The sequence below is a fragment of the Prunus avium genome, chromosome 5 (assembly GCF_965620075.1).
Source record: "Prunus avium chromosome 5, drPruAviu1.hap1.1, whole genome shotgun sequence".
Taxonomy (NCBI): Eukaryota; Viridiplantae; Streptophyta; class Magnoliopsida; order Rosales; family Rosaceae; genus Prunus; species Prunus avium.
The window spans coordinates 29,161,446-29,174,714 of record NC_142288.1 but is presented as its reverse complement, the minus strand read 5'-3'; the positions used below and the strand labels follow the sequence as shown (position 1 = coordinate 29,174,714).

Sequence of the window (13,269 nt, the reverse complement as noted above, 5' to 3'; positions counted from 1 at the left end):
GCACTTAGACTAGTAACCAATGTAATGTAACCAAGACTTTTTAGGGTTTTATCGTACGCTTTCATTATCACCCACTCTATTCTATAATATGGGTACACGCATCACCCTTTACAATTTCATAGTTATCTCCTCCTTGAAAGCAACCTCAGAACAACCCCATGGCACTGGCTTATACATCATGTGGTCCTTGTAATTATGCCAGTCTAAAGAGGTCAGGCGCCTATATATATACTCTAGAGAGAGAGAGAGAGAGAGAGAGAGGGACAGATAGAGGTGGTTTATATATAAGTGGAGGAGAGAAGAACGGCATGTATAAATGGAAATAAATTTGAGAAAGAAAGGGATCGAATATATGTGTAGATGCAAAGAGGGCTCGCTTTCAATTGTCGATAGGACTATTGCCATTTTCATGTAATAAGCTTTTGATGAGATGGGTGTTTTTTTAGTGGCAATTGCTCATTGGCTGGTGCTGTAAGAAGGTCTTGGTACAGGGCAGTGGCAAGTACAAGCATAAGCAACTCTTTTCTTGAGAATGAGAGAGAGTGAAAAAGAGTGAGAGAGCTTTTGAGCTTTCATTTCGTAAAAAAGCTAAACCGATAAGAACACGCATGGGATGGGAGAGGGAACCCAACCCAACAACATTCTTACATAGAGAGAGAGAGAGAGAGAGAGAGAGAGAGAGAGTTCCTTTTGGTGACAGCGACATTAATTGAGAGATGCCCCAGTCAAAGGAGTGTTTTGCCCTATGAGCTGAGAGGGCAGGCCTCACAGTTGTATGCCCCTTTGAGTGAAATAATTGTCCTTCCTTTCCTAGGGTTAGACAAAGCCACGTGGAGAGGTTCAACATATTGGTTGTCATTATGTCTTAGCCCATAGCAAAAACACAAAAGAAAGAACACAACACAAAAGCTAGCTAGCAAAACTTGGGGCAAGATATTTTATCTTTTGTTTGACTTTTCATGTATTACAACGTTAATGTCTCAGTTTCTTTTCTTTTCTTTCCCTTAACTAGTGAAAACTAATGTGACAATTCTTGAGTATATGGTATGATGATATATATGATTCAAATTAATTGTCTAAATTGATTGAAACTCAAGACGACTATTAGAGGAAAGAATATTCATATAAAGAAAGAAGATCACAGTAATGCTAGTAAGTACTGTGTACGTTGAATCTTCTTAAAACAAAACACAGAGCCCACAGAGCCCACTCTCCATCTAACTATAGCCAGCTAGCTCTTGACTGTGGACTGTGGAGTCCATGCAATATTGCAAGTTTGGTTATATAATTTGTAGAGAGAGAGAGAGAGAGAGAGAGAGTGGCAGGCTTGGTTATATATTGAAGTTAATGGGGAATATAATTGTGTTGTGTAGATTATCTGAATCGGGCCACCTGCACAGCACGTGAAGTGGTGCAAATACTAGGTGTTTTCCTATCCACTCACTTCCCACAATATATCAGTGATCATCTCTAAAGTGTAGAGCCAACTTTTTGATGAAAAGATGATGAAAAGATTAAGAAAAAGATAGCTCCTTTGTCTCGGCAATAAATTGCCCCCCTACCTCCTTTGATTCTTTACCATCCTCCTTCTTTCTTTACTTTCTCTTCTCTCTCTCTCTCTCTCTCTCTCTCTCTCTCTCTCTCTCTCTCTCTCTATATTCAACCTGCAAAGCATGGACATATGGTATAGTGTTGCTGTGCTGTCTTTCTCAACCTCTCTGTGTCCCCAACGATGATGATCGATGGTAAATGTACGATCTCTGTGTATATATCTCTCTTTTTTCTAGCTAGCTCTCTCTCGCGCGCACACACACACAAAGACACCAAATAAATACACATAAATAAAGGTGCACATATACATACACATAAACAACTGTATATACTGTCTAATATCTATGAATTAATGCGTGTTTATAGATATGAGCAGGCACCTGTCTTTCTCAAGCTATAAGCTCAGCTGGCCGCAAAAACAGTAAAACATGGCTGTCTTTCTCAAGTCGTCCTGCTCTTGCAGACAAAGAGGTAGCTGCTAGCTAGGTGAAAGCAAGTGCATTCAAAAGGGCAGGTGTGGAGGTGCATGAAATTGAACATCTTTAGCTCAACTCATTCAATGGCTCAGCTCATCATCAAGTCGTTCTCAAAGTTCAAGCCTCACCATCACTAGACCAACATCCCTCCCCCCCAACAGTACTAATTGTACTAGCTGCTCTTAGGTAACTAGGGTTAATCGCTTGGTGCTATTTCATTGAAACTCTTGAAAGCAACCCCAACAAGCGAAGGGAGGGGATATAATGTTTCCCTCAAACTCAAACAATAACCTCAACAATACTGGCAACGAATTACCCGTGTCTTATCCTCATGTCGACCAATCCTTTTTCCACAGCCGGCCTTTTCTTCATGAAGTCACTACATTAATCCCCAATTCCCTTCATCCCAATCTCAATTCCAAACAAGAAGAAGAAGAACAACAACAACAACAAGGTCCTCATCACCATCTTTCGCCTTTCTTCTACATCCCCTCTACTTTCGAAGACGACGACGTTTTACTCTTCCAACAACACCATCACTATGACCATCAACATGACCATGTTCATGACATGCCGCTCCATGACACACAACAAGCACCACCCATTACTACTATGAGGGAAACTGTTGCTGCTAACAACACCTTAGCCGATGACCATCGTCAGACCACCACCACTTCCACCACTCTCAATATTAAAATGGTGGATTGGGATTCGAACAAAAATCATGGCGAGATGATGAATATGGATCAGCCACAGATCCCGAGAAGAAGGTCTTGCAAGAGAGACCGCCACAGCAAGATTAATACTGCCCGGGGCCTCAGGGACCGCAGAATGAGATTGTCTCTTGAAGTTGCCCGCAAGTTCTTCTGGTTGCAAGACGCGCTGCACTTTGACAAGGCCAGCAAAACCGTTGAGTGGTTGCTCATTCAGGCCACACCTGAAATCAAGAAACTAGTAGGGGACTGCAAACACATGATGAGCTCTACCAAAAGCACATCTCCTGCCACTTCTGAGTCATGCGAAGTGATATCTGGCATAGACGAGGCTGCAACAAACACCAACATTCACATTAATATTGATGGGGGAAATGCTGGTGATGATAAACTAATACGAAGCTGCGAGATCCAGCCTTCAGCCAAAGAGAGAAAGGTTGCCCGCCGGCAATTGTCAAGGAAGACCGCATTTCACCCTCTTTCAAAAGCTTCGAGGGAAAAGGCAAGGGCAAGGGCAAGGGAAAAAGCAAGAGAAAAGCAGCGGACGCACCAAAGAGTAGTTGATGTTGATGATCAATCTAAGAAGCAAAGTGGTGATCAGGAAAACATGAGCCGATTGAGTTCTTGGAGCCCCTTTGAAACTGGGGAAGAATCAGCTGGGACTCAAAGCCACAACAACAACAACATAAACATCAATTCATTGGAGGGGCTAGTTCATCACGAGATTGAAGAACCAATGAGCAGTTGCCAACCAGGAGATCATCCAGACTTAGTTGTTGATCATGGAACTACACATGATCCTTTGGTGATTATGGGAAAGTGGAGCCCCCCTTCAATATTCAGTTCTCTGCAGCAAAACATTGGAATTTCCCAAGAGGTAACTTCCAACAACAAGTTTTGAATATTCTGATATACATATTTATTATTATTTTTATTTACTTATTTTCACCACAAATTAAAAGTCTGACATTTATATGTATATAACGCACTCTATCTCTGGTACTCTAACAAACGTGCACATATATATAATCAAACACACAATATGTCCAAGATAAGTAAGTAAGGCACATTAATAAGTATTTTCTATTCTTAATTTGCAGCACCATCAGTTTGCAGACTTCCAATTCTTTGGAAAACCATGGGAGGTCTACAACAATACTCATAATCTATTCTAACGTGGAGTTCTCTCTTCAATCTTTAATCTTAATTTCAAGCGCCTCAAAACATTATCATCACTAGCTTATTGTGTATTGCGTTTCTTTCTGTTTGGAATAATGTAATATAGCAAATTAAGTATCTTTATTGTAATCTTCCTCTGAACTACAATATATGTAAATGAAAATTAGTATTGTGGTTCCCTTTCTTTCGGTTCTCGTACTCTGAATAATAGATCTCCTTGCTTCTGTTTTTTTTATGTTGACACACTATATTTGAATCCAAGCAATGTCGTTTTCGGGTATAGGTTAAGCATTCTAGGTATAAGGTTTAGTTTAGGCTATATCACCTCATAATTTTAGACATATATAAGGTCTGGAAAAAGGGTTAGGGTCACTTCTCAACCATATACTATGTATGTATACATGTATCTGTTTAACTCCCTAAGTGCATTCCAGTCAATGAATTCAGGCATTTGATCAGCTTATCTTGTTAGAAGTGATCATTGAATAGACACTTGAGTGATCCACTAGTACTTCCCAATTTCAAGTCCTGCATGCTTCCAAAAGCCCATTGAGACCTGATGAGGAGAGAAATATATGAACAGACAAATGATCCTTCACTTCACTTCACTTCCATGATGAAATCATTGCTGAATGGGGGGACAATATAGGTAATATCATTTCTGATGAGAGTTCTATTTACATAAGTAGTAGTTTCATGATAGAAGCTGATTTCTTATATTTATATGATGGAAGGATCTTGAATTAATTAGGAGTGTTTTTATAACATTTGGAATCTTACTTATTTGGTTCTCGAAAAGGTTATAAGATCGATTGTAATTTATTAGGACAAGAGACCAGTGCAGATTTTTAGCATCGATCCAGGCAGGCAATGTTTTGATAATTCAACTAACCTATTATATGAAAGGAGATATTTATGCTTGCAAGCTAATATTTCCTCCCTATATCTTTCAAGTACAATCCTATTATAAGCAAACTGCTAATTGATAGTCTTGTTTTGAGTTAGTTTCATCTTAATATTGACAGCAGGTAACCTGCATTTCATAGCCAGATGATGACTATATATATACCTCCCACAGTCACTTCATCTTAGGAGGCGTCTGGTTTCGTGAAGAGGAGATTAAAATGAAGGTGACTGGTGTTGTTAGTGGAAGATACATAATAAAAATTATAAAGGAGATGATTCAAAAGGGTCCATTTGGATAGCAGATCTAAAATCTGCGTTTGAGTTTGAGTTTTCAGTGTAAATTGCTTAATTGGCTTTGGAAATAGTAAATGCGCATATGAATACATTTAACTCTTTTAGAAAATTATGGGGGATTTCAAATAAAACTTTTCTTTGGAGTACCATTTCAAGTGAGGAAAAAGAAACACAGCTAATTTTGAGATTTTAGGTAACTAAAGCTTTGATGTGACTTGCTTGTTTGATTGTAGTTTTGGCTATGTAGCTTTTTTTGTTTACAAAAATTTGGTACATGGGACGAGTCACACCTAACAAGAAAAGCTAAATAGACACTAATTTAGATCGAGAGACTCTAAAAAATAAGTTCATTATGTTCCTCATAATTACATTTTGTATACATTTTTTCACATTAGTAGGATTCGTATCATATGGACCAAGATTGAAATATAAAATTCTACCATCAAATGAAGCCCAATATTGAAATAGAAAAAGAAAGAAACATCCCTAATTTATAATTGTATGTATAGATTCAACTCACCTCCTTGTTTCCAAAAGAGTATGGATATTATGGAATAAGATTGCGGCTTGAATTTTATGTAACAATGAGATGACGGCAGCATATGAAATTGTTGGCTCCCATAAGCATATTGTTCCCGATCGGTCTGGAAGGTGGTGATTGAGATATGGTGGCCTCCGTCCTAGTTGCTGCTCTTGTCCTTTACTCCTTTTTGCTAAAAATATTACCATTTGAATTTATCAGATGAAATCGATTTCAATCATATTTGGCACCATCATGTACCAGCTTCCGATTATTCGATCAAACAAGACACCATTAGTAAATGCAATGTATACAATACATAATTAATCCATTTTTATCTCATCTTTAAAAACGAATTTTGTTTTTTTCTTTCTTTCTCTTCCCCCATTCAATTATTCCCATTTACTTTTACAGGACATGATGGTGTCGTCCCAGGAAGAAAAGGTGGTTCATTGGTTAAAGAAAGAATAGCCGTCCCATCTGGATTTTAACGTTCGTCTTCTGTTAAAATTTCCAAAAAGGAAATGGTGTGGATGATATATCATGTAGTGAAACCAAAGAAAAAGAAAGGGTTAACAAGGCGACACGTGAATTATCATCTCTTTTTTCACTATAATTATTATTGTCTAATTCTATATCTCTTTAGGCGGTGAGATGTAACTCATTTGATTGAGTTCTTCCATCTCCGTCTTTGTCCTCCGACATCCAATGAATATTTTTATTTTTATTCTCACGGTCTCCTTCTCACTCATTATTGAACTTATCAAACTGAGTCAGAAGAAAAAGACACAATATAAGTTATTTTTTTTAATCTTTCATGATGAAGGTGACACGAACCTGGCTAAAAACTGGCTAATTAGAAACCTTTTTTTTTTGTCAAATGGGTAAGTGTGCTCTAATTATTTGCATCAGAGTGTTTTGGTCACTCATAACTGAAAAGTTGCAAGTAACTGCAATTTTCTTTTGTTCGCAACATTATCGTATTGTAATTGTGCGATTGTACCTGCTGCACATCCCAGAAATATCACACCCTAGATCCTCGGGTTCATTTTCATTTTTCTTCAACCAAAGCAAAGACCTACACATACATATATATATATATATATATATATATATTGAATATTTTAATTTCATTTATAAGAAGAAAAAAAATAGGTATATTCAGTTCCCATAAATATATGTGGAATTGGTATGAAACAAAAGTTATGTAGTACTGAAAACTTCAATTTTGATTCCTACTTTAACTTTTCTATTGTTTAGGTGCCCTTGCGACCAATTCCTGCAGCCCCAACTCTGCAACCTTGACCAGATCTGATTGAGCCCTCTTAAATATCAAACCAAAGGCAGGAGCAGGACCACAAAAAGAAACGTATCAAAACAAAACATGATGAATAGATCGAAGCCACACAAATCCGGATCTCGTATATTTCAGAGAGAGATTATAAGAGAAAGAATAATCGAAGTCAGGGTACAGAAGCTGTTCATAGCAATTAGTATTGCTCCAGCCTCAAGATCTCTACCATCAAAATCTACTTTTTTGTTCTTACTTTAAATGTGGAAAGAGGCAAACCAAAACCCTAGAAAGGAGTAGAAAGATCGTCTTTCCAATTTAACTTACACGAAACTGGTATACCAAAGAAACCCAAAGATTAATGATCTTGAAATTTGTTCATGGAAACTACTATCTTGAGCATGAACTTACCTTTCGTGCTCTCTCTTGAAGTTGAAGCAGAGCCAGAAGAAACAAAATGTAAGAAAAACTAAGATCTACAAAACCACGATGAGATTACCCCCACCAACACCCAAGAAGAAAGTAAAAAAGAAACCGTAAATTATTATTCAGGAATTCCTGTCCCAAAATCTGTGGGAGAGAGATGAGAAGAAAAAGTTGACCTACTCTCTGAGAAACCCTAGGAAAATCATGACTGCGGTACCTGAGAAACCCTAAGAGAAAGAATGAGCAAATTACACCTGGTAACACCCTATTGGTGATGGGATAACAGTTTGTCTTTGAGTGGTTGGATCAATTGCAGAAGTGGGAAACACCCAAGCTGGTGAAGAAAGTACCCTTGCGCAATGAGAAATGACACTCCTTCTGGGGTTGGTCTAAACCATTATTAGCTAGCTATAGTGCAAGAAATAATTGCACCACTGCTGGCCGTCCACCTAATCTTGAAACCTGATTAGCCCTAATTATCTTCTAAATGTGAACTTACGTGTTCTTTCTTCAATTAATTAGCAATATTAAGGTCAATGTGGTCTAATTCAGCGGAAAAGGGTCTTGATTTGCAGACAAGAGATTTTAGGTCCGAACTCCCATGATATCTTGGTTGTGTGTGTGTGAAACTCCTTTCCTCTATAGTTTAGACTTTCTATTTTTTTTAGTTAAAATTTAGCTAAAAATACTAGAAAGCTATTTTAGGAGCTTTATAAAATTTTAACTCCAATTATACTCTCTAATTTAAAGAGTCATAAATATTTTAAATATTTTTTAATTCAATTTTTGAATAAAGTGTAGACACAAAAGCAACAATAAAAAATAGTTGGCATTAAATAAATGCTTAAAATAATATTAAATATATAAGCATTTAATTATAGGGAGTCACTACGAGTCCCTTTTCTCTCCTCAAATTTAGAAGCTCTTAAAGATCTCCCTATTTTAGAAGTTGGATAGGGAGCATGGTTGGAGGTGGGTTTTTTCAAATCCTCCTGAAATTTTAACTAAGGAGTTAGTTTATGGAGTCAATTGTGAATGCTCTAACTTGCACTTAAAAAAAGGAATGAAAAAAGGGGTATTATCCACAACTCCTTTTTTTTTTTTGGGTGAAATATTATCCACAACTCCTTCAGAAAGTTGCCCACAATGAAAACAAAAAAGTTGAGAAGGAACATAAAGTAGCTAGTGAAGTAGAAAGAAAAGATTGGATAAGCTTTCACACTGGGTCATGTACACCAGAATGTTGGAATGGACTAATGATCAATTAGTTCAGTTAATCTAATGAGCAAGCCCAACCTAGTTCATCTGTCATCAAATTCAATTAGTTCAGTTAATCTCATGAGCAAGCCCAATCTTGAATGTTTCAGCACTTGTTTTCTCTAAGTAGTAACATATATGTTTTCAACAAACCACCCTTCTAAGAAGAACATAGCTAGATAGAAGCATCATTTGAGGATTTACGACAGGAAAAAAAATGCTCAGATATGGCAAAGCAGAAAAGGGGCGTAAAAAATGGAGCTTGTTGCTTCCTTTTATGGGAGTTGTTTGACTATTTATGGGAGTTGTTATTAACCTGACCTAAACCCCCATTTTTATGTACATTTTACTATTTGTGGCAGTGGGAGGTGTTAATTACATGATCCTAGAAGTTTAATTCTTAAAACAGGGGATTAAAAAAAGGAAGGGCAATGTACCTTAATTAAGTATCTTCATAAGCTGAGCCTTGCCATGCCATCCATAGCACCATTGTATTGAAGAAACCAACCTATAGCTAGCTTAAAGCTCATAGCTATATGGCCTTAAGTAAACATAGTTGAAAATAACCAAATCTTGAAGAGAATAACCAAATCTGAACATATTGGAAAATGATGACTTGAGTAAACATCAGCACTGGTGTAGCAAACAATTCTTGAAATCCAAGCAACAATATCCTTATTCTTAATTAGCATATTTCTTCCTATCATTTCGTATTGATTGCGATCAAATTATTGTCAATTGCTACATTTGATGTTCAGGAGGAGATATAGCCTAGCATCATCATCTTCTCATATTCATGTAATTCATTTACAACAAAAACAGGAATTTGCTTTTCTCATCAAGGATTTGGCTTTGAAAGTAAAATTTCCAATTTAAGAATGTACGAGTTGTACAAAGGCTCCAAATAAACTGCATGTTTATTCAAAATTTTGGTTCAATCTAACAGAAGAATAATCAGATGGCGTATGTTCTGAGTTTGAGACAAGAAATATTGGAGTGTAAATTTGCAGAAACCGCAAACATAACAGAGTTAACTAGGAAGGAACCTAACACAAATTTGAACTAGCTCAGAATCCGAGAGCCAAAATTCATCAAAATAAGGACTTTACATTCAAATCAGCCAAAATTTACTCTCTTTTTTTTGGGGGGGTTTTGTTCACTATTATTTAATTGGAAACTATTCTCTTTGTTCAAGACTGCATTTTTCTATCGGTTACAGCTAATCTTAATGGCAGCTCTGGATATTCTTTCCGTAGATATTAGCAGCATGATGCACAGTACGTACCATATTACCAGTAGCTACCTATATGCAGGTTTTTCAGATACAAATTTCAAAGGGAGCTCCAATATATATAGTAGAAGTTGGAGAAGTCTCACTGAAGTAACAAACAATCATATTATTTCAGTTGAAACGATCGAGGATTTTGCAGAGATTAGGGGCTAAGGTTTTTGTGATAATGTCAATTCAAACTTTCTATTTCACGTTTCTTAATTACCACATCCTTATTTGGAGAAATTATAGAATAATCCACGTCACCTCGTGATACTCTCATTCAAAATTTGCCATGTGTCTAAGTTTTTACCAACTTATTGAACCCTTATTTTTATCTTTAAAATTAAAAAACAAGGAAGAAATAAAAAAAGCCAAGCAATCACCACCCGGAACGACGATGCCCCACCCCAACTGCCTTCCATGGAAATCTATCAGAAGATTTTAGACTTCTTGACCTTCGAAACTGTATGTTCTTGGCCTTGCAAGACCATAAAGGGTTCAATAGATCCCTTAAAACCATAAACTGTATCCTTATTTTTTTATATAATAATATAACACGTGGTAAATTTTGGATGGGAGTATCATGAGGTGACGTGGTGATACTGTCCTATGATTTCATTGATACTCTTTTTCATATGTTACTATCTTTTTTATTGCTTAATGATAATTAGTAATTTGATCATCATCAAGATTTGGACTTATGTTCCCACTGAATTATTTGGTTAGTATTAATAATTCATTATAGTATTAAAAAAAGAGATGGTGATGAGTTTTACTTGTAAATTTGCTATCATTATGTTCGGTTCTTTTTATAATACTTTCGTTGAAGATATTTTATAGGAGAGCCTATTGTTGTTTTGACACTGTCAAACTGAGAATCCTAGAGCGGCCATTATTTACATGAAATTATCCTCAAATTCGATCACATGTATAACAGAATCATATGCATGCATTGCAGACTAAGAGTTTCATGAAGTTTTCATCAGTAACCATTGAGTATATATATATATAATGGCATCTTGCTTTGACAGAAGTGATAGTATATATATAATGGCATCTTTCTTCGAAGTCTTGTTCCAACATAATTCATATATAATAAATCTAAAACAATTGATAGCATGTATGATATATATAGTATACACTAGTCTCTCTCTCTCTCTCTCTCTCTCTACTTACTTTGATATATAATCGACATCAATTCCTAAGACAATATTAATCAAGCATGATACATGAAACCAAATCCAAACCAATACACGTACAGTGAAAAGAAAATTGAGCAAGAAAGAACATTAATAGAGGTAAACTATTCTCCATTTTGAAGCAATACAATGAAGTAATGAAATACTTAAATGATGTGGAATTATTGAGTAAACTAGTTGAACATGAACACACCTGATGGCTGATATGATATCCGCAAGTGAAGATATATAAATATAGGAACTTGGAAATGGTTGTGGCCGCCTAGCTAACTGCGTAAAGCAAAGCAACGCCAAGCCAAGCCCAAAGAGTTTGCATTGCAACCCTTTTTTATCTTGATGAAAGTTGAAAGTTGGAAATTTGAAGATACAGTAAGCCTAAAGGATGAAGGAAGGAGAGCACAGTAATCATTTGGAGCAGGTAGAGCTAATCAAGGCAGCTATGCTTCCACCAGGCACCCAGCTTCCTTCCACTGTCCACTCAAAGGACAAGATATAATTTATTCATACGTCAAGAAAGAAAGATTGAGGGGAAAGGAAACCCAACCCAACGCTACAAATCTGGAAAAGGAAGATTCACCAATAAATGTTAAAGCTAGCTAGCCCTCACCATCACCATCACCCTCACCCTCACCCTCACCCTCCCTGTAGCAGTTGTAGTTATTGTTGGATTTCCAAATCACAACTGCAGGCCTATCTCTCTATTTGTAGATTTTAGACTTCAGATTTTAGATTTTAGAGCAGCAAAGCAAAGCAAAGCAATGTTTCATATTATTAAATATTTGTTTAAATGGGTTTGTATAATTATTACCAACGTAAAGGTGAGTACCCAATAGTAACACTGACACAGAGAGAGGCTTTAAATATATTAATTAATTGGTATGGTCGTTTCGTTTACTTTGATATTTGTGAATATTTTATATATATATATATCTCTCTCTCTTTGTGTGACCTATTTGCAGAGTAGATAGATATAAATTATAATATACAGTATACTATGTATGTGTTTCGTCCGTCCGTCCGTCCGTCTGGGGGAGGAGAGGAGGAGAGGGCGAGGGCCCCTACTGTCTTGCATTGCATTGCTCTTCTTATTTGTTTATAATTATATATGGAAATGGAACAGACAGACAATTCAAACATGTTCAAGTCTCCCTCATGTGGACACTTGATTTGGTGATGATGACAAAAACCACAAAAGAAAATAAAAGAAGAAAAAATTATACCTTACGTCTTTCTTTCTTTCTTTCTTTCTGGTATATAATGTAGGGGTATGATATTTGCCTGCTGCTGAATATGCAAATGTGGCCTCTGTCTAACCACAACTTAACTTGGTGACGATGGAGCAGTGCATTTCTGCTTTTGCAGTAAAAATTGACCGACAGTTTCTTGTTGGGTGGGGATATATATATATATATATATATATATATATAGAAAGTAGAAAGAAAGCAATTGGTAGCTAGTGTTTGAATTTCCCTTTTAGTATAAATCATTTGTTTCAACCTTTTTTTATTTATTTTTATTTAAATACAAACCAAGAGAAGGAATTCAAACACATAACCTCATACCACCTTAGCATTCATATTATATACTATACCCTAATTTTTAATTATATATGAAAATGGTCCAGCTTGCTACAGCTGAACTACTTTTTTTTTTCCACGTACAAAAGCTTACAAATTACAATCATCAAACTTTACCTAGCCCTAGGAGGATGCATGCATGTGGCCTGTGTGGGTGGTCATGGTTCAAGGAGCCAAGCGTAGCCAGAGCCAACGCACACAAGCCATGGATCTTCTAGGGGCCGTGGCCGTGGCCGTGGGTGGGGTGGGGGCCCTTTTCTTTTTTGACATTTTGCTTATTTCTTTCACCCTTTTGAATAAGATCAGTGAGTGCGAGATCGACAATAGAACAGAATAGTATCCTCAGCTCAGCTATCACTGAGTCCGAGTGCCATCCATTTTTTAGCTGCACAACCCTACTCTTCCCGTCTACAAACCCAAAGCTTTATCCCAACCCAAGACAACAGTAAAAGTAAAAATTTTAAAATGTCCCATTTTCCCAAGTTGAAATGAAATTCTTGTAAAATTTAAAATAAATTACCAACGGAGTCTGGAAAAAGATTTCACTTGCAGACCAGTAGCCTCAAGTTCGAACCTTAGTAGTATGTGTGTGCGTGATAGAACCCCT

The 13,269-nt window shown here is 36.6% G+C and overlaps 1 protein-coding gene and 1 long non-coding RNA gene across 5 annotated transcripts; one reads left to right on the top strand and one right to left on the bottom strand.

Annotated features, from left to right (window-relative positions):
- Window positions 1–1,519: 1,519 nt before the first annotated feature.
- BRC1 (TCP family transcription factor) lies at window positions 1,520–4,149 on the top strand. 4 transcript variants are annotated; one of them, XM_088252909.1, is made up of 3 exons: window positions 1,520–1,745; window positions 1,928–3,617; window positions 3,841–4,149. In XM_088252909.1, the coding sequence occupies exons 2-3, from the start codon at window positions 2,292–2,294 to the stop codon at window positions 3,913–3,915; spliced, it is 1,401 nt and encodes a 466-aa protein (XP_088109035.1). In that variant the 5' UTR covers window positions 1,520–1,745; window positions 1,928–2,291; the 3' UTR covers window positions 3,916–4,149. The 4 variants fall into 4 exon arrangements, with proteins under 4 accessions (XP_088109035.1, XP_021810852.2, XP_088109034.1 ...); XM_021955160.2 differs by having other exon boundaries at window positions 1,918–3,617; XM_088252908.1 differs by having other exon boundaries at window positions 1,520–1,751.
- A 1,496-nt stretch (window positions 4,150–5,645) lies between these two features.
- LOC148294640 (uncharacterized) lies at window positions 5,646–11,685 on the bottom strand. The gene is made up of 3 exons (XR_015835856.1): window positions 11,279–11,685; window positions 9,051–9,205; window positions 5,646–5,832 (listed from the first exon to the last, which is right to left on the bottom strand). It is a non-coding gene; the product is annotated as an uncharacterized LOC148294640 (long non-coding RNA).
- Between the last annotated feature and the right edge of the window lie 1,584 nt (window positions 11,686–13,269).

Excerpts from the sequence above, each read along its gene's own strand:
- BRC1 (XM_088252909.1), top strand. The coding sequence starts at position 2,292 with ATGTTTCCCTCAAACTCAAACAATAACCTCAACAATACTGGCAACGAA. Across the intron at positions 3,618-3,840 it reads ACATTGGAATTTCCCAAGAG|CACCATCAGTTTGCAGACTT; the intron begins GTAACTTCCAAC and ends CTTAATTTGCAG.